Source organism: Peromyscus leucopus, chromosome 1 (genome assembly GCF_004664715.2).
Source record: "Peromyscus leucopus breed LL Stock chromosome 1, UCI_PerLeu_2.1, whole genome shotgun sequence".
In the NCBI taxonomy this organism is placed as follows: Eukaryota; Metazoa; Chordata; class Mammalia; order Rodentia; family Cricetidae; genus Peromyscus; species Peromyscus leucopus.
In genome coordinates, this window is record NC_051063.1 from 88,407,689 (window position 1) to 88,430,009 (window position 22,321).

Below are 22,321 nucleotides of genomic sequence, written 5' to 3' on the forward strand. Positions count from 1 at the left end.
GGCCAGAGCTGGAAACAGATCAAAGGCTCCATGGCAGATGCCGTGCAGAGGATTGGGACTAGTGTATTTCAGTATGGTAGGCTTTGGGTCGATGGATAGCTCACTTTGTTTGTTGTTGTTGTGTTGTTGTTGTTTTGCATGTCAACCTTGATGGAGAGGATTTCCAGTCTTTCTTTCATATGCTAATTTTGACTAATTTCCATCCTACTCTCTTGCTACAGTTGCTTGTAAACCTAACCTCTAAAGGCATCTAGTAGGAATACAAAGCTGGAGTCTACAGGAGAGGAAGCAGATCTTTGCCCAGCTCAGTGATTTTCAGGGAGGAAACTCTAGTCTGTACTCCTTGTGCTAACTGAGCGGGCTACATCGCTGTTGCGTAGAGATTCTAGCTGGAGTTGACCTGTAGTAACGTTAGACTTGCTTCGAAGACGCCAAGCTTCCTCTGCTGTCTTTCTGTAGGAACCCTTCTCCAGCACTGTGTTATAGGGCCTCATCGCTCATGACCGATCAGCTGGCCGCCCTTCTGAAGCCTCTTTCTGATGCTCACTGAATGACTTTAACATCAGTGGGTGTCTGGCCCTTTGTGGCTGTCCTACTTTTATTTCTGTTGCCGTGATAAAATATCCTGACAGAAAAGCAACCTAGTGGGGAAAGGGTTTTTTTCAGTTTATAATTCCAGGTTACAGTCTGTCGCTATGGGGAAATCAAGCCAAGCAGCTAGTCATAGCACATACATTCAAGAGCAGAGATAACATAATGTATGCATGATTGTTTGCTTGCTTGCTTATGCTCAGCTTGATTTCCCCCCCTTAATATGATTCAGGACCTCCTGCCTAGAGGATGGTGCTGCCCACAGTGGTCTGGGTCTTCTTATAGTAGTTAACTTAATAAAGACAGTCCCCAATAGACACACCCGCAGGCTAACCCAATGTAAACAACTCCACATCTAGACTCTCCTGGCAGGTGAGTTGTGTCAAGTTGACCATTAAAGCTAACCATCACAGTAGCTAAAAGGTCTACCTACACACAAGGGACTTGGAAGACCCAGGAATGTGATTTCCATATCTGATCTTCAAGCACAGGCACATGCTTTCTTCTCCCCAGTGCGGGTGCCTCTACAGCTTTGGGTAAGAGAGAAGCATTCCTGAGCAGTGACGGCAGCTGACTGTACACCAATCCCCAGACTCCGCTAAGCATTTCATGTGGAGGTGGGGCCTGGGTTAAGAGAGAGTGCACTTGCTTTGGAAGTTCAGAAACCCACTATTGTACTGAGCAACCAACTGCAAGGCATGTGGGCTACCTTGGGGGTCCTTACCCAGGGGACCCTTACTTGGCCTGCCCTTCCCTGTGCCCAGTGAGTTTCATCTGTCCTCCCATTCCCACTTGTGTATTTGGAAAGCAAACACTGGTTGGAATTGCCGGTAATGTTGTGAGAGGTGTTTGAAGACAGCTCTAAGAGAGATCTGAGCTTGCTGAAGGTAGGCTGTCTCTTACTGAACTTCGACCCCTTTGCAGAAGAGGCTTTATTTAACGTGTTTCAGGACAAAACTCTGCTGAAGCCGGTGAGGATTGTGGGCTTAGGTGGGAATCTCCTGCTGCTAGGCAATTCTGTCTCCTGCTCTTCCTGCAGCTACATGTTGGTAAAAGCTGGCAGCCAGAGATAAGAGCGAGTGAACATGGGGAGAAGGCACTCCCCCTTCAGGAGGCCAGCCTGCACTCATCCTCGGGGTTCTGGGCTGTCAGAGTCTCATATGTTGCCATCAGTTGCTGGTAGAACCAGCACCTTGTCTCCAGACACTGATAGTCTTGGGCTAGCTTTGCCTGTTGCATTTGGTTGCCATGGCAGCAGAAAAGATGAGGAGAAATGCGAACACCTGGCAAGCAGATGCAGAAACTTGACTGGTTTTCCTCTCTGGATTTTCAGACAGCATTTGTGACAGTCACAGGTAAGGGGAGAGACATGGGAATGGGGCCCATGGGAATGGGGCCCTTAGTTCGCTCAGGGTCTGGTGGCAGTTTTTGGTGTGGATGTTTTGAAGGGCATTGTCAATTGGGAATGCAGTTACTGCCCACGTCTGCGGCTCTTCTCTGCTGGCCAAATATGCAGTCATGTGGCTTTGCTGTGTGGAAGGGAGGCTGTTGCTCAAATACAGAAGTCTCGTTTCTTCCTGTGACTTCTCTAGTCCCTTCCTTTCCCCTCTCTACACCCCGGGAATTGCTCTGATTGCCATTTAACAAACGATGTAGTCGGATGAGAAGGGTAGCTGCTTGGTAGATCAGGCAGGAGCAGCAGGCAGTTTGGAAGGGGGCAGATTAGAATGGGAGCATCTCAGAGGTCCATGTCTGCCTCTCATCCTGCACAGACAGTCTGGAGAGGGGAAGAGACTAGCCCAAGGCAGTCCCGCTTGGGGACTCTGATGCCAAGTTCAGGACAATGCTCTGATTGAGGGGTGAGGGCACAACTGTCAGAGCTGTCTTCATGCCAGGTGAGGGGGTGCTGTTTGGGCTCTTTTCCAGCCTGTGTTTAAGGAATTGAGGGGGACGGGGAAAGCGCATAGTGAGCTGTAGTGGAATGAGGCTGCAGTTGCTGCATGAAATCCCGTGTCAGACAGCCTCCCCCGGGTGATGGGAGTTGACAGTAAGCGTTGGTGGTGTCTCTTCATCTGGGAAGTGCCTTATGAAGGTGTGTCTGTCTGCCTGCTTGGGGCAGGCAACAACTCATTTTCTCTCCCTCCCTGCCCCCCTCCTTTCCTCCCCTGCCCCCCATCATCCTCATTGTAGATTGTGCTCCTCAAATGTGTGCTTGTGTTTACAAGTGTACCCACTCTTGCATGCAGTCCCCCATTCACAGCCGTCACTCAGCTGAGTTCCCTTGTCTTTGAAATCCTTGAGAACAGAGTCTGAAGTTGGGGTTCCATTTATCTAGAAATTCATGGAATAACATGAAATGAGGTGTTTTTGTTTTGTTTTGTTTTGTTTTGTTTCAGTGCTGGGGATCAAATTGAGGGTCTTGTCCACATTAGACAAGTACACAATCACCCAGCCATATCCCCAGCCCAATAGAGTTCTGTTTTTCCCTAACCGGCTGACATCCAGCCATTGCCTTGACCACTAGAAGGGAAGCCTGTCATAGTTTCTATACTTTGACTAAAAACAGTCGCAGGTGATGCGTTGCTAAGAAACCATTGTGGTCTGAGCTAATCATTTGGCATCCTGAGCTTTCTGGAGAGAAGTGGCTTGGAAGTAAAAATAAACTGTAGGTGGGATTTAGGTTCCGGGTCTCCAGTGCTGACACAGGAATTGTGCCGATCTTACAGCATCTCCTGGTTCTCAGAAGGTCGTCTCAATGCACAAGCTGCCTTATGAAGAGAGGTGGTTTTCACCCCATTTAAAATGGAAACTGAGGCCCAGAGAGCTGACTTGTGGAAGAGTCAAAACACATCGAAGCTCACCTGAAACCTAGTCATCTCTGCTCTTGCACTTTCTGCCACCCCAGGTCCCCTGGTTTGGGGGTTGGCCTCGGGGCTGTTATAGCCAAGGTCTATGTCTCACTGACCTTGGGACTTGGCACTTGGGATCTCTTTATGGCAGACCCCATCCAGTTCATTGCTTTTAACTTAATTTTAATTTTGTTTTGTTTGGTTTTGTTTCTGGGACAGGGTTTCTCTGTATAGCCCTGGCTGTCCAGGAAATCACTTTGTAGACCAAGCTAGCCTTGAACTCACAGAGATCTGCCTGCCTCTGCCTCCTGAGTGCTGGGATTAAAGGTGTGTGCCACCACCACCCAGTTTAATTTTCATTTTTACAGTACTAGGGATTGAACCCAGGTTTTCATGTGTGGGCAAGCACCCCACCACCGAACTACATCAAGTCCCCTTTAACTGTTAAAGATGGACTCTCACTAAGTTGCCCAGGCTTGCCAGGAACTCACCCTACAGCTTTGAACTTTCAATTCCCCTGCCTCAGACTCCCGAGTAAGCCCAGGTTTTAGAACATAGCTGCTGTTTTCCGCAAGTCATTAATTTCTCTGGGGCTGAATGTTCATATCTTCAAAGCACGAGTGATAAAACTGACTGCGTAGCCGAGAGAATTCGAGGAAAGCTCCTGGCACTTAGCTGTTCCTGATGCTCTGCCTTGTTCCCCTGCTTGCTGTACTTAGTGTAGCTGTCCCTCGGGCTTGGTTGACATGTCTGTAGTGACTTGCAGAAGGACGGGGTCCTGCTGTGATGATATGCCAGTGCTCAGAGAAAATGGCTTCCATATTTATGAGGGTTCTTGCTCTGCCCGTCAGGGTATGTGCACTTTGTCTGGAGGCAGAGGAGGTCACTTCTTCAGGGTAGAATCCAGCCCTTTCCCAACGGGGCTTCTCCTGGCTGATTCTGTCTACTCTTCATTTCTTTTGTTTGCTTCTGACAGGAGGCAGCTCACTGTTTTGAACTTCAGCCCACACCCCTGCAGCAAAATAATCTGCATTCATGTAGCTTAAGTGAGGGAAAGAGAGGTCTTTGTTTCAACCATCCCACTGTACTGGGAATCCAGACAGCATAGAAACCCAACAAGCAGGCTTAGAGTGAATAGGTCTTATTTAAGGACAGTAAGAGTCTGAGCATGCAGGTTCTGTGGTCTCCTTTGTAGGATGCCATGTGCCAGAGGGCATGCTGATGGGGAACTGTATGTCTTCTGGGGATATTTCTTGGGTAAAACTTACTAGTGGAGTATATCCAGGCTGAGGACTTGAGGACAGATCAGTATGTCTGCCCAGCCTTACTGGCATGCTTCAGTGGGGAGCATGCCTGTCCAGTGAGCCTAGCTGAAGCAAATGGACCAGAACTCCTCTGTTGAATGACGCTCTGTTCACTCATTCTGGGTTTTCTGGCTTTTCTATTCAGGAGACTTCATTAATACATCATGGGTGCTCCTATGCTTAAATCAATGGGGTTAAACCACTCTAGAAGCTTTCAGGAGTGCCAATTTTTCATCCAACTGAGAAAATTGTTTGTTTTAAAAAGATTTATTTATTTATTTATTTATTTATTTATTTATTTATTTATTTATTTATTATAAACACAGAAGAGGGTGCCAGATCTCATTTCAGATGGTTGTGAGCCACCATGTGGGTGCTGGGAATTGAACTCAGGACCTCTGGAAGAGCAGTCGGTGCTCTTAACCTCTGAGCCATCTCTCCAGCCCGAGAAAATTGTTTTTATACATTCTCATGTCTATTTCTGATATGAAATGGGTTACTAGTTGTGATTCTAGTAAATAACTTGTGGTCATTTTCATAGTCATCGTTTAGTATGACCCATGGTGAGGGGATCTAGCAAACATCCTCTGAAGGCCAGCCTTGTCTTGGATGTGTGTGTCTTGTTCTTTCAGAGAGCTGGGTCAGGCTGCATGTAACACTGAAGGCTGTTGATTGAGTGCGGATCTTTCCTGCGGTGTTAGTAGTCAACATAGTCACCTCTCTAGGGCAGCTTTGGGGTTTTCCTTTCCTCCCCTGCCTCTCACTGTTTCTTAGAGGTCAGCGTTGTGTCTATAACCAGTCTTTCTCCAAACAAGATCTCTTTATAGCTGACTCCTTCAGCAGGAGCTCTGTCCTCTTCTCACCAAACCTGTGACCAAGTTTTGTCTTTCTCCTCATGCTATTGGCTGAGAGAACTCCCAGCCAGCTAGCACCCATAGCCAGGGGTAAAGGTAAGATGGCCAGACTAAGGCTAAGAAATGGCAAAGCGCTGTAGCAGGAATCTTAAAAGGTCTTATTAATAAAAAACCAAACCTGGAGCCAGGTACTGGGGTCAACGCTGGAAGATCAGAGAAGCAGAACAAGCCACAGCTTCCTCACCTCGCCAATTCCTCAGCTGATCCTGTTTTCTCAGACTGGAAGCCTCTATGTCCTTATCCAAATGGATCTCAGCTGAACTGCTTCTCGAAAGCCTGAAAGTTTAACCAGGCTAGTTCCTGGTCCTCACGCCTTAAATACCTTTCTTCTTCCTGCCATCACTTCCTGATATTAAAGGCCTGAGTCACCATGCCTGGTTGTTTCCAGTGTGTCTTTGAACTCACAGAGATCCAGACAGATCTCTGCCTCTAGAATGCTAGGATTAAAGGCGTGTGTGCCACCATTTTCTGGCCTCTATATCTAGTGGCTGTTCTGTTCTCTGACCAAAGATAAGTTTATTAGGGTGCACAATATTTTGGGGAACACAATATCACCACAAAGCACTCACTCATTTAGGTTTCCTGGGCCAGCCACAAATCCAAAAAAAGTGATGGGGAAAATGTTTATATTAAAGTGTATGAGTGTGTGCACATGTTTTTTGTTTTTGTTTTTTCTTGAGACAAGGTTTCACTATGTGGCTCTAGCTGTCCTGGAACTCACCATGTAGACCCTGCCGGCTTTGAACTCACAGAGATCCATCTACCTCTGCCTCTTGAGTGCTGGGATTAAAGGCATGTGTCACTGTATCTTGCATGTTAAAATAGTTTAAAACATTGGGTATAAATAAGATCATGAACACATCACAGTTACAGAGAAAAACAAAACAAGCAAACAAACAAAACAATGCCCCCCCAAATCAAAGCAATCATATCAGAAGGACAGGCATAAATAAATGTTAAAATATTTTTGCTCTAGGTAGCAGGACTATGGGGGGTCCCCCTTCTCCCTTCATCATTCAGCTTTTTCTTGTATTTTCTTTAATATCCTTTAATGTTTCTATTAGTATCTCAAAGGAAAATAATTGAACTTAAGTCACAGATAAACCTTTTGTGAGGCTGGCGCTTATATCTTGAATTTGTGTGTGTGTGTGTGTGTGTGTGTGTGTGTGTCTGTGTGTGTCTGTGTCTGTGTGTCTATGTGTGTGTCTGTGTCTGTGTCTGTGTCTGTGTCTGTGTGTCTCTGTGTGTGTCTGTGTCTGTGTCTGTGTCTGTGTGTGTCTGTGCAGGTCAGAGGACAGCTAGTAGGAATTGGTTCTCTCTTTTACCCTGTGTGTCCCAGGTATTGAACTCAGGTCCTCAGACTTGGAAACAAGCACCTTTATCCTGTCTCACCTACCCATTGGGTCTTAGATTTCAGTGGAGAGGTATAACCATCCTAACAGGCAACCCAAGAGTTTTCCTTCCTTGTCCCTCTCTCTGGAAAGCTGGGCAGGAGCAGGTTTTGGAAAATAGTTGATTGTCCTGCTTAGAGGCAAGATAGGACAAGACAGCCTCATAGAGCCTCTTCCCACCCCCAAACTGTGATTTTGCTGCCATAGCCTCTGCCAAGGGCGAAGCCAAGCCTGGTGACATTCCCCATCTGAGCAGGGAGCAGTAACAACATTTTGGCTGGGATGGAAGCCGTGGGCAGGGCTTCTGGATGAGCCTGGCTGATATGGAGTCAGCCAGCTTGCCTGGTGGGCAGTGTGTCTGCCACTGCTGAGCATCTCATGGGGCTGACCACTGGGAAGCTGATGCCTGCTACAGAGGAGGCATAACAGCCACACACTTCTGCAGAGAAGTCCCCTCCTGGGGCAGTCTTGGTGTGGTGACCCAGAGCACTACAAGGATCCATGTCCTTTGAGCAATGGTGGTACCTGAAGGGAGCATGGTATCTCTAGGTGAAGACTAGAATTTTTCCGTCACACCCTGTAAAAGTAAGTGATGTGAGAAATTTTGAGCACTTTTCTTTTCAGCTTCGTCTGGCCTGAATCTTCCAACTCCATCTTTTTAGGGTCCTAGCTAAGGCCTCTGAAGTAATTTTCTCAACTCCTGAAGCAGGAAGCCTCAATATATTGTATGTAGTCTGCATGCTAATCACCTGCCTGGATCCTGCTGCGTATTGGAGCAGCAAACAAAATTCAGCCAAGGAACGCCGTGGTTTCTGCTTCCTGCTCAGGGATAGCCTATAGACTGTGGAGCTGGCAGGGTCTTGCCATCATGCATCATGCTGTTCAAGGATGGGTACTGAGCTTGGGTGAAGTCATTTACACTTCTATGTAGGAAAGACTGGTACAGATATGGGCTCCTCGGAAGGCAGGTGAGAAGGATGTTCTTCCACATCTCTTTGGAGTAGTACGCCAAGCTCTGGTCCTCCCAGAGCCTCTCGGCAGGAAGTCCATGTGGCTGGGATGCTGATGGGGGAAGCACTAGGGTTCCTTACAGTGGTCTCACATATACTTCATGACTCCCTGCTATCCAGTCACGGTACTGGGGGTTAATATCTCCAATGGCTCTATTTTGGGGCAAATGGAGTGTTCCCAGAATAGGACTCTTTGTTGAGTAGTCTATTTTGGGAGGCAAGCCCCACTGGCGTTTATGTAAGCATTCTCTGTGTATATCTGGGGGTGTGGATGTGTGCGCAAGTGATTTCTTGTTACTAATTATAAACAGCTTCTTTTGGGAGTCAGGGAAGTGGAGGTGTATGTGTGTAGGGTAGGATGACTCCCTCCTTCTGTTAAGAGTATTATGTGCCTTGAGCAGTTGCCAGGGACACCCTAGTAGGAGAATGAGTGTGGGCACCTTAGGACCACAGACAGTGAATGCGGTGCGCACCCTTTTCTGGAATGTCTGGCTGTGCTGGTGTGTCCATCTGCCATCTCTTGGTTCCCTGAAGCACAGGGACAGGTGGATTTTGTGGCCTCTGTTTACAGTCTGGGAGCAGACAGCCTCCAAAAAAATGGGACCTGAGCTGTTCTGAGGCCAAGCAACCAGCTCCAGCTTGGGACAGGTCATAGATTGGACTTCCCACTCTGCAGCTGGGCACATACTCACTGGATTCCCCTGCACCTCCCTGCAGACCACACCCACACATGTCGAAGCAAGAGAGAAACCAAAGACCGTCCAGCATGGTCAGTGAGACATCCACGGCTGGGACCACGTCCACCCTGGAGGCCAAGCCTGGACCCAAGGTGAGCCCCTGGTCACTGGGTTCTTCCTTCCCTTCTATATTTTTCCAAGCCTTTTGTAACCAGAAGTCTATTTGATTATCACAGCTTTGTGGGGTATACCCATAAGAAATGCCCCCCCCCAAAATTACAGATCAGGAAATGGGGCCCAAGAGAGGTTGTGGCCCTTGTCCAAGGAAACAGGTGGTTGCTGATGGACCAAGACTGGTGTCTAGCTCCTGGAGTGCAATCTTCACTGTCCTGGTGTGTACTCAGAAAGTAACACTTCTGTTCACGTGGGCATGGTGTTAGATCCTGGCAGGTTTCCGTGACAGACAGGCTTGAGGAAGGGAAATGCCCAGAAGTTTTTGTTCAAAATGTAGGATCTCCGACTTAGACAGGTAAACTAGATTGATGGACCAAATATTGGATACTGACAAAGTCAGGGACTGAAAAGTGGCTTCATTCCTGAATGCCAAGGCAGCAGGTCTTAACGTTAATGGGAAAATCCCTTAACTTCTCTCTGTGTGAACCAGTTGAGAAGTTTGCTGTATCCGGGGCTTGCTGTTTGACTGGGAGGGACGCTGTGACCAAGGGCCCGCAGTGAGAGAAGGTGCTGTCACTTAAAGGATGCCAGAGACCACCAACAGCCCTCCTAACGCACAAGCATGTGTGTGCCCCTCTAAGTCCCTGCTGCTAGAACCGAGGTCTGCTTCTCCTAGATCGTCAAGTCCAGCAGTAAAGTGCACAGCTTTGGGAAGAGAGACCAGGCCATTCGGAGGAACCTCAATGTCCCGGTGGTGGTGAGGGGCTGGCTGCACAAGCAGGTGAGGAGGCTGAGGTGGGAGTGAGGTGGGAGAATGGATCTTGCTTGCTTCTCTCTCCTTCGGCCCGGGGAGGCTGTGAATAGCTAGAGAAACTTCTTGTTCCCGAATTTGTTTGGGGCAGGTGGGCTCTGCCCACTGTGCCCAGTGACCTGTTCATTGTTTATGAGTGAGCCGTTTGCTCAAGGGTTGCAGCTTCTCTCCCAAAACCACTTCACCACTTTGGCCCCTGGTGCTCTTGGTGGCCGGGGTTGGTCAGTGGGGTGTGGGGTGATGGAGAAGAAGGAGAGAGGGCTGTGTTTTAGAGCCCAGGCCACAGTGGGGGTGGAAGAGTCAGCCAGCACCTGTCTTCCTAGTGCTAGGGCCTTTGTTATCGTTTGGCTACAAATGGTATCTTTTCCTCACCTGGGGTGTATGGCTAGCTCCCTAGTGTGTGGAAATCCAAATCTGCCAAGTTCACCACTTGCTCCTTGCTCCACCCTCTCTCCAGCCACTTTTCCTGGATGTTAGTAATAAGGAGTCATCACTTACCTCTCAGGTGTGAGGGGAAGAGACCTCAGCACCATCACCTACTCCTGCTGTTCCCACATCTGTTTAGCCCATCCTTGAGGCTGTCCTTCATCTTCATTACCCCCACACCACCCTCATTGCTTTGTCTCTGGTCTCCAGCCAGCTCCGAGCTCCTAAGTCCAGAACTATGTCTCCTGGGCCCCTTCCTTTTCTCCTTGCCGTTTCTTCATTCATTTGCTCCCCATGTCTGTGCCATGTTTTGTGGGGCTCACACAGCATGTGTGAAGAGGTAAATAGGTTCCCTCAGGAACTCATCACATGCAGAGGGAAACAAAGAAAGCATCTTTCACATCACACTGTCTGTCCCCTACCACCATCTACAAAAGCTAGTCAAACTCCAGGAGGAATGAAACCCACTTGAGGAGAGCATTTGTGAGGAGGGCTGTGCATTGTACACTGTGTAGAGGGTTCTAGAGGCCCCTTCCTGTGGAAGAGAAGTCCCAGACCCCGTCCTCTGCCTCTGGTCACATGTCTCTTTTCACAGCTCTGGTCTTTTTACTTGCATGTCTCTCTCTATCTGAGTAATTCTCCAATCTGGCTTGCCCCGTTAAATAAGGACACTGGTTGGAAATGTGGCAGGAGAGGGAAAGGACTGTGAATAATTCTTCCCACCTCCCACCCTTTTGCTGCTCTGCTTCCATGATGGGTCTGTTCAAGAGCATTGCAGACTCCTAGCAGAAGGAAGAGCTGTGCTCGCACAGCCCAGGAAGCTTCCCCCAGAAAGTGGCATTTGAACCATATATGGAGGATAGCTAAAGGCCTACCAGGAAAAAGGAAGCAAATCCTATCTAGACTGTAGAAATCATTTGCCAGTTTGCACGTTATAGAACTGACCGTCAGATGACAACATAAAGTCAATTTGGTTTTGGTACTTTAGTATGTGTTGGGGGATGGGAATGCATGACAAACCAGCCTCATGTCATGTTTAGGGTTGGAAACTGTTCTTCTGTTTTATTTCAAGCCTATCAAAAGCTTCTGAGTAGGAAAAGACTTTATTTTTATGTGTATGAATATTTTGCTTGCATGTATGTATGTGTACCATGCTCATGGTGTCCATGGAAGCCAGAAAAGGGCATCTCATCCCTTGAAACTGGAGTTACAGACAGTTATGAGCTATCACGTGATTCTGAGGCCTGAACTCAGGTCCCCTGCAGGAGCAGCAAGTGCTCTTGACCACTAAGCTATCTCTCCAGCTTCAAGGAAAGGTGTTTAACCAGCTAAACCCAACCTCTGAGAGTCTCCTAGGCGTTGGAGAAACTGGCATCTAATGTTGCTATTTTCCTTGTGACCAAGTTTTTTTTTTTTTGTTTGTTTGGTTTGGTTTGTTTTCAACTTCGATTATGACAAAATTTGATTGCAAAGAGAATTCACACCTTTACATCGTCTGGAAAGAAAATAACAAATCCAGTCCTGTGGTAGAGAATGGAATTGGTTAGCTGAGAGCTTTATTTCAATTACCTAACTTAAAATTATTCAATACTATGTAATTTCACTTTCTAATCAGAATGAGTGAAGATATTTTATGGCCTAGATCCTAAAACAAAACCAAAACACTTCATTTTTAATAGTTATCAGTAGTTAACTTCTATTTTTGTACTTTCCTTTCTAGAAGTAAATGGGTTATAATAATTTGTTCCTAGGAGACCAGAAAACCTTACTTCCTGCTTTAAACCATCAGTGAGTTGAAGTTAATGTCTATTTAAAGAGTAGCTATTCAGTAAGATACTCATTGAAAGAGGGAGGAAATCTAAGCCATCAGTTAGTCTAAGTTTAATGTCCTGGTTAAAGAATAGCTATTCAATAAGATGTTCATTGGTTTATTGAAGAGGAGAGACTATGGGGGCCAGATATGCGGCTCAGTTGGTGGAGTGCATGCAGGCCAAGCACAAGTCCTGGACCGGATCACAGGAGCACGTAAACCACGTGTGGTGTGAACAGCACACCGATAATCCCAACACTCGGCAGGTGGAAGTGAAGGATTAGAAGTTCAACACCAGCATTTGAGGCCAACCTGGGCTACACGAGACCATCTCATTACAAAATAAAAGAGAGCAAAAGAAAATGAAAGAGGCGTGGTGGCACATGTCTTTAATCCCAGCACTCAGGAAGCAGAAGCAAGTGGATCTGAGTCTGAGGCCAGCTTGATCTACAGAATGAGTTCATGGACAACCAGGATTACACAGGGAAACCCTACAGAGAGAGAGAGAGAGAGAGAGAGAGAGAGAGAGAGAGAGAGAGAGCTGAAAAGTTGGCTCACTGGGTAAGAGCACATACTACTCTTGCAGAGGATCTGAGGTCAGTTCTTAGCATCCATATCAGTGACTCACAATGGCCTATAACTCTAACTCCAGGGGCTCTGATACCCTCTTCTGGCCCCTGTGGATGGACACATACATACACATGCACATATAGATGGGGGTGTTAAATACATTTAAATGTGTAAATTTATTTTAAATGCATGGGCATCTTTCCTGAATGTATATTTGTGCACCATGTGCATGCCTGGTACGTCTGGAGACGAGAAAAGGATGTTAGATCCCCTGAGACTCTAATTACAGGTGGTTGTGAGTTGCCATCTGGGTTCTAGAAATTGAGCCTAGGTCCTCTGGAAGAGTAAATGATACTCTTAACTGCTGAGCCATCTCTCTACCCCCCAAAATCCATCTTAAAAAAATAACAATGTAAAAGAGTGGCTGTGGGCAGTCGTGGCTCCGGGAGCAGTTTTACATGAGTGGAAGGTGGAGTGGAATAGGCTGTCCTGACTGATTGTCTGTGCTTTGCAGGACAGCTCCGGGATGAGGCTGTGGAAAAGACGGTGGTTTGTGCTCGCTGATTACTGTTTGTTTTATTATAAAGGTGAGCTGGAGTCTCAGAGCACCAAGAGTTCTTTGTGCTAGAGAGACTGGTGAGGGAGTCCAAATGGGAGCTTTCTCAAATCTTGTTGCTAGAGCAGTGGCCTGAGCTAACTGTTGCCTGTTGCCTTGCAAGAATATTCTCTGGTGTGTATGGCTGGTGACTTCAGCTTTACCCATCCAGGCCCCAGAAGTTCAAGCTGTTGAATCCAAGTAAGAGTCAGTTATGGTCTCGAGACCCAGAGTCACATGGGTTTTGCCCCACTTGGACGTAGGTTACCTTGGAGGCCCCTGGGGAGCTGGAGGCAGTGGAATCACCGTGTCTGGGTGTCTCCTGTGGCACTGGACAGGGCACTTGAGCATTTATGGAGCTCTGTATAAAGCCAGGGACTAGGCAGTGTGGAATCTCAGACTACAGAAGAGAAGGACAAGTGTAGACTCTGCTGAGTGCTTTTGAAGACACCGAAGTCCATGGGTTCTTCAGGGGAGATAGCAAGTGCTTGTCTGGGAATTCTGGGAAGTTGTTTCAGAAGACTTAGGATTTGCATTTGACTTTTAAGGGTGGATAGTGCTTTGTCTTCATGGGAGCAGAAGACACACTTGAGGAAAGTTCTAGATGCAGAAGGAGGTGGAAGGACAGACACATCTGTGCGGGCTGGATGAAGCTTGCATAGGGATTATCCTAGGAGATGAGACTGAAGAGGTGTTGGGGGGGGCAGATGCAAGGGCTGTCACAAAAGCACGGGCACGTGGGGCTTGGTGTCGTGGCTGGTGGAGAGGCATGTGTGTCTCAGTGGAAGAGCAGCAGGGCTAATTCTTCACTCTGCAGTGATGGGTGGCTGGTGAGTGAAGGGGGGGGAAGGGTAGAACAGAAGTGCAGCTCTTGTCTCTGCTCCACAGCACGTGGCAGGGTGGGCTGGCAGTGCTCTCGTGCGCTCTCTGCTCTCGGGGAAAGTGCCCACGGGCCTCACTTCTGTGGCCCCGTTAGTGCAGAGGTGCTGGTAAGCATTTGGTACGAGGGAAGGAGACAGTGCAGGCTGCGGAGATGCGGCCTGGACAGGATTCCCAGATTTGTTCTCATGTGTTTTTCCATCCAAAGACAGCCGAGAAGAAGCAGTTCTCGGGAGCATCCCTCTGCCCAGCTACGTCATCTCCCCTGTGGCTCCGGAGGATCGGATAAGCCGCAAGTACTCCTTTAAGGTATTGTCCTTCTTCAGTCAGTCAGTCATCTTAAGAAACAGTGTTCTCAGGAACACCTTCATGGACGCAGCTGCCTTGGGGGAGTGGGAAAGGAAGTTAGGAGGCTAGAGTCTCAGACTCAGGCTAACAAGGTGTAAATAACTAAAGAACAAAATCATGGCCAGGCATGGTGGGCCCACATCTGTCATCTCAGCCTGGTCTGGTCTACATAGCCTAATGATGTACTGTAGCCACTATCTTTTTTTTTTTTTTTTTAATTTTTCTTTAAAAAAAAAAAAAAGGTCATCACCCCAGTCATGAAGTTCAGCTCTTCTAATCCATAGCCCAGGAACTGCTCTGAAATCATTTTGTTCAGTGGCTTCTAAGTCTTCCCTTTTCTGTTGCTGTGATAGACACCATGACCAGAAACACGTTATGGAGGGAGGGGTTTGTTTCGGGTTACAGTTCCAGAGGGATGAGTTCTTCGGGGCAGGGAGGTGTGGCAGGCAGGGCAGCAGAAGTGGAAGCCGAGAGCTCACATTTAAACTGTGAGCACAAACCAGAGACGGGGAACTGGCGGTAGCCCCAGGTTTTTAATCTCAAAGCCCGCCCCCAGGAGCTTTCTTCCTCCAGCAAGGCTACACCACCTGAACCTCATCAGACAGCAGCACTTTGGAGCTAAGTGTTCAAATACCGGAACCCATGGGGCATGCTTTTCATTCAAACTGCCACATTGGGGTTGAGTATCACCGGGTAAATCACTGGGGACCAGGAGAGGCAGCCTGTGGAGTGGCTGTGTGCAGTTTACCTTCACACTTCATGGTAGGGTGAGATAGATGCCCATGTGTCCTCATACCTCCTCTGTACTTCAGCCAGTGGTCTTTCCAAGATCTGATCACATCCTTTTGCAGCCCCAGCTTGGCTCCCTCAGTAGCTTTTCATTGATTTTTAGCTGAACACAAACCCCTAATGTGACCTGCAAGGTCCGAGGACCCCGCCCTGGCAACATGTACCACACTTCCCTTTACTTCCCCGAGGCAGCCATGCTGGCCTCACCTGTGAAGATGTGCACTAAGTGATTTTGCTTCTCGGCGTCTGAGAGTCTTTTCCTCTTATCCAGGAGTTGCCTGTCAGGAGGAAGGCAGCTTGAATGTCTATTCTCAGAATGAGTCCGTCAGGTGGTGTTCCCCTTTCCCCTCTTTCACAGCGCCCCAAACCGTGCATGCGGTGCGTGCGTGTGTATGTGGTGGCTACAGTAAGTATGCATGTGTCCACATTCAGGGGCCAGCACAGGACCACAGGTGTCCTCCTTTCTCACTGTCCTCCTTATTGTCTGAGACAGGGTCGTGTGTGTGTGTGTGTGTGTGTGTGTGTGTGTGTGGTAGCTACATAAGTATGCACGTGTCCACATCCAGAGGCCAGAGCAGGACCACAGGTGTCTTTCTTTCTCCATATTGTTTGAGACGGGGTCTCTCACTGAACCAGAAGTGCACCATTTTGACCAGGGTAGTGTCTAGTGAGCTCTGGGGATCCACTTGTCTCTGCCCCCAATGCCCGACAGTGGGGTTATAGATAGAGCCATGTGTGGCTTTCTGTGGGTTCTAGGCATTCCGGTCCTCACGCCTGCAGAACAAGTGTTTTGCCCACCGAGCCATCCCTGCAGCCCCTGAACCTCTTGATAGCACCTGTGACAGTGGTGGTTACACTGCAGCACTCATCCACGGGCGTTTGTGAGTGGTGTTTGTGAGTGGCCGTGGCCTCGTGTAAGGCTGTCCCTCTGCCTTCTAGTACAGTGCTTCCCACACGGTAAACACTCAATAGATGGTGAATTATTGTGGCGGGGGGAGTACACTTGAGAATCTGTCAGTCAGTTGGTGGCCTTTGCATGCTCCTTTATTACCTACATAGATTCTTGCTGCCCTGAAATCTGATCTTGGGGTTTGAGGAGGGAGGATCTGGGCTTCCTTCTTAGTATCGTGTTAGCACAGCCGTGTTCTGGGGCAGGTTGTTTCTGAGGTAGATGCTCCCTCACTCTCATCCTAGTTTCCTTCCGGTGTAGTCTGGGTTCTGTTCAGTCACGCAAAGTTGCCTTATAGGGTTGCGCTAGCTGAGGAGCTGAGAGGAAGGGACCATCCCCAGGGCCTCTTGCTGGACCATGGATACCTCCTCAGGCCCAGAGCACTTTGAGTTTAGGTCTCGGGCCAGATTCAGAGGAACTTGTATCTTCATTCCCTTTACAGTCAGAGCATCTGATTGCCTCAGCACAGGCAGAGCACAGCTGGGAACCTGGTCTTCAGGTGAGCAGCTAGGCACAAGCCTGCTGGCGGTGACTAGAGAACAAGGTTCTGTGCTGGTGCATGACTCCTGTGGTGGCTGCATGCTTCAAGTGTGTCCTAGGCTAATTGCTGGACAAGGCTGCCTCTCAGGATGTTTGTAGCGAGGGACTTGCCCTTTTGAAGGCTGCACTGGAGACCTTCCTGCATTTGCATCTGATGGGCTAGTGACTACCCCAGAACCCTCTGTGGCGTGCAGAGAATCTTGGCCTCATGGTCCAGGAGAACCTGTCTAAGGAATTCTGCTGGTACATGGGAGGGCATGCACGAGTCTCTTCTTGTTCTTATTGCTGTAGCTCCTGCTTGCTCAAACAGAGGGGACCGAAAGGACACCTAAGACATTCCAAGTGGGGATATGAGGTTTCTTCTGCCACTGTGGAGACCTTGGCTGCAGGCAAAGTCTGCCCAGTGTCCCTAGGCACGGTTAGGTAGACTCAGACATATCAATGGGATAAATAGGCCCATAGTTCATGTGCACTGTGGGACTTGGATGTCGAGTGTGGAGAGAAGTAAATGCTGAAGGTTTCTCGGGGAGGATTTGTCCATCCATACTGAAAGCATGCCACTCCCCAGCTTATAAGTGCTTCCTCTGACTGGTCACTGGAAGGGTCTGCCTAGATCCCATTACAAAATTACCTGCATTTTTCTATAGAGCCTGTGAGCATTACACAGAGAAGCCTGGGCTGGGAGTTAGACCGAGGTTCCAACCCTCACATTCATTCATTCAGCCAATAGTGAGCACGTACCATATGCCGGGCTGGGTATGTGGTGGTGAGCAAAACAGGAAGTTTCCTTTTCATGTGAAGTTTGTAAAAGAAACAGCATCTGGTGATGGTAAGTGCTCTAAGAACCTCTTCCAGATGTGGTGTGTGGGAGAGTTACTGAGCCTTTCAGATCCATTTGCCTCATCTGCAAAACAGGTCTGTCCTAGCCTCTCCAGGCTGCTGGGATTAAAAAGAGACTAAAATTGTGGGCAGGAGCCACAGCATGGGTACTTTCACGATTTTCCCTTTTCTACAGCATCTTCCTGTGTAGATGGGGTGAGGTTTTAACTGTTAGGTTAAGAGGCAGGCCACTGCTTTTTCAGGCTCAGGATATGGTGGTGTTTCCAACTGGAAGCCCTCAGAGTCACTGCTCTTTCTAGGCTTCCCACAATGTATAGCCTTGAGGGGCCAAATGCACCAGCACTGCAGAATTCCAGTCAGATGGTGGTCAGCTCTGCCCAGATCCACGGTGTCTTTAAAAGACAGTAGCTGCTGCTTTAGGAACACAGCACATTTCATGCCAGTCGAAGTCCAGGAAACTGAGCCACTTCTGTCTCGGAGTCTGGCAATTTAAGAACGTGGCATCTGGGCTGTGACAGCCTTCAGATGTGAAGACAAACTGGCCGCCACTGGGTTCAGATAGCGGGAACACAGCCGAAGCTCCCCCTCTTTCTTGCTCCCAGAGAGGAGGCGTGCTAACCTGTCTGTCCTCCTGCTACAGGCTGTGCACACAGGAATGAGGGCGCTCATCTACGGCACCACCACAGCGGGCTCCCAGACTGAGCTCTCGGCATGAGAACCTACTACTTCAGCGCTGACACCCTGGAGGACATGAACGCCTGGGTCAGGGCCATGAACCAGGCTGCGCAGGTGCTGTCTCGGTCGTCACTGAAGAGGTCAGTCCTGGTGGAGCGTGCCCAGGGCGGGGCTAGAAAACTTCCATAGAGCTCCAGTTCCGCTCTTCGTGCTGTGTTCAGGATGGCCAGCTCTCTCAAGTGCATTCTAGAACAAGTGCTCCTAGGAGAATGTGCAAATGCTAGCACATGTAGCTTGCCAGGCTGGAAGCTCCTCTAGCCAGCCTCTAATGCCTTGGTGCCTGTGCCATGGCTGCTTAGGATACACATCCATGGAACCCGGCGTATGTGTGTTCTCAGATTTTCATATTTGTGGTAGAAGGGATAGAGATATTCCAAATCACATTCCCAGGTAATCTCTGTTAGGTTAACTGATATCCTTTAAAATAACTTTCTGTTTATGGCATAGATATATACAGATATATGCAGGTTTCTTTCTTACCTTTAAAAAATCATTTTATTTGTTTGTTTATTGATTGATTTATTTAGTGTGTGTGTGTGTGTGTGTGTGTGTGTGTGTGTGTGTGTACTGATGCCATGGCACCACTTTGGAGGTCAGAGGACAACTTTTGGAAGTTTGTTCTCTCTTCCATGATGAGCATTCCAGGAATTGAACTCAGGTTGTCAGGATTGGTAGCAAGCACCGTACCCATTGGACCATCTTTCTTGTCATTTTAAAGCATAAACAAGAACATCCATATTATTTAATACCAGTAGGCATAGATCACTATATCAGTCTTTATTCTGCTGTTATAACAAAATGCCCAAGTCTGAGTAATATATAAAGAAAAGAGTTTTACTCACAGTTTTGGAGGCTGACGTGTAAGTGACGTGGTTTGGAATCTGCCATGGGCACCCTTACACACACCACTTATACTGTATCAAAGGAAGTGCCACCATGATGGGAGTTCCTGGAGAGGGAGACCAGTATCAGTCACTTTTGCTGCAGCATCTGCAATGGCCTAATTGCCTTGACCTGGCACTAAGCCCCACCCTTTACTCCAATCACACTTGAGACCAGACTTCCAATCCGTGAACTTCTGGGATGAAGACCTCATCCAAACTCTGGTAACTGTTTAATTTGTCACCAGTGTGGCGTCCACTGTGTGTTGTCCATCATGTGGCTGTGCTGTTGTGTCTTCAGACATGTGCCGGCTCTGAAGCATGTTTCCGAATGCTATTCTTAGAAATAGTCCTGTATCAAAACTCCTCTGCCAGCTCTTCACCCTTGAGCTCTTCAGATTGCTGGGTCAAAATATCACCCCTTTTTATTTTATGTGACCCCACCAAATTGTTTCTTAAGCAGCAAAGTGTGTTCCACTCGTGAGCATTGGCCCACAACATCTTCACTAGTGGTTGATCTTATCAGTCTTTGGAGTTTACTGATCTGCTGTGTAGAGTCAGGTTATCTTTTGTTTGTTTGTTTGTTTTTTTAAACACAGCATCTCATTTTATAACCCAGACTGTTTGAAGTCACAGTAGTCCTCCTGCCTCAGACTCCAAAATACAGAGATCACAGACATGAGCCACTGGACTCAGTAGTGTCTGGTTATGTTAATGCTGTGTCCCCATGGTGAGTACAGACAAGCAGAGAATGCTATTGGCTGTAACAGAAGAGCGCTCTGACAGAAAGCGCCACATGCCCAGAACTTTTGGAGATTAATTACTTCAAGATTTGGACATCTCTATTCTACCGGTGAATTACAGTTGATACCTGGTTTTGCAAGGGATTCTTGTCTTAAGCATTTTCTCTGAAAATTACACCCTTTTTTGCTCCCAACAAACTCATAAAATTCTGTCATATTTGCTTAAGTTTCCTTCCCTTTCAAAAGTTGGAAAAACTCTTGCCTTCTGAGTCAGAATAAAGACATGGTACCGTTTTTTCCCTTAACCACCTGGGAGATGAAATGTACTGTTCTGGGTTTCTAGAATAGATGCTCAGATGTTGGCTTTAGTGACAGTGTTTTGTCGGGTAGGACAGAGTCTCCTCTCTCCTCCAGTCTGGTGGTCCACTGACACCCTCCCTCCCGTTAGTGGTTATGCCCCCCACCCCTGCAGCAGCCTCCTGTCTCATAGTTCTCACCCAGATCTCCTGTCCTGTACTGTGTTTAGGAATGGTGGCATCTCTCAGTACTGTTGATTGCAGGTGCCTCTGAGGGGATGGGGATCATTGCCTCAGGTCCCTCAAGAGTTCAAGATACACCTAGCCCTAGAGCAGCTGGTTTGGGGCTCAGAGACTGTCATTCTCTCAGGCTCTGGGCTGGGCAGGTCCTGGGAACATCTGGATCTGAGGGTGAGGGGCTTGTAGCACTCTTCAGCTCTGGCCATCCTGTTTGAAGCCCAGCAGCAGAGCCAGGGTCTTGCCCGAGAAGCACTAAGATGCACCCTCAGGCTGACCTCAGCCACACCGAGGCTCTCCACCATCTATGGTGGCCAGAGAAGGCACTCGATGATGCCATTGGCCCTTCAAAACACACGCCTCACTCTCAGGACAAAAGTGGAGTCCTGTGGGCCACAGGGACTGAAAGCAGAGGGTTTGTCCCATGGGAAGGCTGAAGGTATCAGGCTGAGGCCCTGGAAGTGGCTGTTTGGGATGAGTAGCAGAATACCAGTAGCCATCACCTAGACTGGCCAATGCACCCCTCGCTGTATGTAGTTTTATCTTTTTTTTTTTTATTTTATTTTGTGTGTATGGATATTTGCCTGTATGTATGTATGTATGTCTGTGTATGCCTGGCGCCCACTGGAATTAGCAGAAGATGTTGGATTCCCTGGAACTGGAGCTATAGATGGTTGTGAGCTGCCTTGTGGGTGCTGGGCATCGAATCCGGGTCCTCTGGAAGAGCAGCCAGTGCCCCTAACTTCTGAGCCATCTCTCCAGAGCCCTGCCCAGCCCACCCTCCATTCCTATTGTCTTGACCACCTCCTCCCAGGACTTGGTCTCTGCAGCCTGTCAGATGTGGGTTCAGATTCTAGCTCCCTTCCCTACCCACCCCCGTCACTGTGTGAGAATTACTTGTATTTTTCACATGGCAGTTTCTCACAGTTCTTGAGACCCTCCCAAGGATTAAACACAGTTACTCAGCGAGGAGTCTGAGATGCAGTCAGTACTCGGTGTCAGATACGCTGGCTTCTGTAGCTCCTGGCATAGTAACACCATCCGCCCTTTTTGTTCTATGCACCCTTCCAGTTTCAACTGTGAGTGTCTGAGAGAATCACACTCTCTTCTTTGCCAGTGTGTCTCCTAGCAGTGCGCTTAGCTCAGCCTCAGCTCCCGGAAGCCCTCCCTCTTCCTCTAGCCTTCTCCCAGGGAATTCCTTTTTACACCTCCTTGGCTGCACCTGATTTTCATCATCTTGTTTCCTACACAAGTGTCAGATCCCTGTGATACACACCCCACCCCACTTCCTGGGATGCGAGGGGGATGAGGTCCCATCCCCGCCCCCCTCTCTCCATTTCTATATTCTCACCATCACATCTGGACCTCGTTTGATTCCCTGGGGCTGTCTTGACACCCATCTTCCCAGCTTGTCCAAGGATGTTGCGTCATCTTTCCCAGAGAGCCAAAGCACTGAGCAAGGAGGCCCGTTTGCATTTGCAGCTCACAAAATGGACAGGTGAGGGCTTATCAGAGGATACCCCAAAGTCCCCTCAGCTTCTAAGCGTTGTGTCCAATCCCGTCTTGGGACTGAAGGAACTCACATTCTAGTCGCCTTTGGAATAAATTCCCATGTCCTTGTCAGGGCTTTTGAAGCTGGCACGCATGCCTGGTCCCTGCAAACTTACCTCTTGCCTTCCCCGTTTTCTGTGCCCCAACCACCTGGATCTCCCTGAACTTAGACCTGCACGTTTGGTCATCTGTTCATCTTTTATTCTGCAAATATTCACGAAGGGCATTTGATACTGAAATCGTAGCAGTAGGAGAGGTAGTGTCTAATCACCCTGCATTTGGGAGTGGGGGGAAGCACACTTAAGTCAGTAAGATGACTTTTACCATGATTTAAGTGTGGAGGCAGTGAGACAGAGAGAGGAAAAGGGTGGGGCAGTGGGTGAAGAGCAGCCACTTCTGTTTGAGTCATCT

At 48.3% G+C, this 22,321-nt stretch overlaps 1 protein-coding gene across 1 annotated transcript in view; it reads left to right on the top strand.

Moving 5' to 3' along the window:
- Plekha7 (pleckstrin homology domain containing A7) overlaps positions 1 to 22,321 on the top strand; it is a 187,929-nt gene that overhangs the window by 119,137 nt on the left and 46,471 nt on the right. Inside the window, 6 exon segments of the mRNA XM_028884573.2 lie at positions 8,777 to 8,888; positions 9,587 to 9,691; positions 13,042 to 13,114; positions 14,210 to 14,310; positions 18,108 to 18,168; positions 18,171 to 18,282. Of these exon segments, the coding sequence (XP_028740406.1) occupies positions 8,777 to 8,888; positions 9,587 to 9,691; positions 13,042 to 13,114; positions 14,210 to 14,310; positions 18,108 to 18,168; positions 18,171 to 18,282 (564 nt within the window).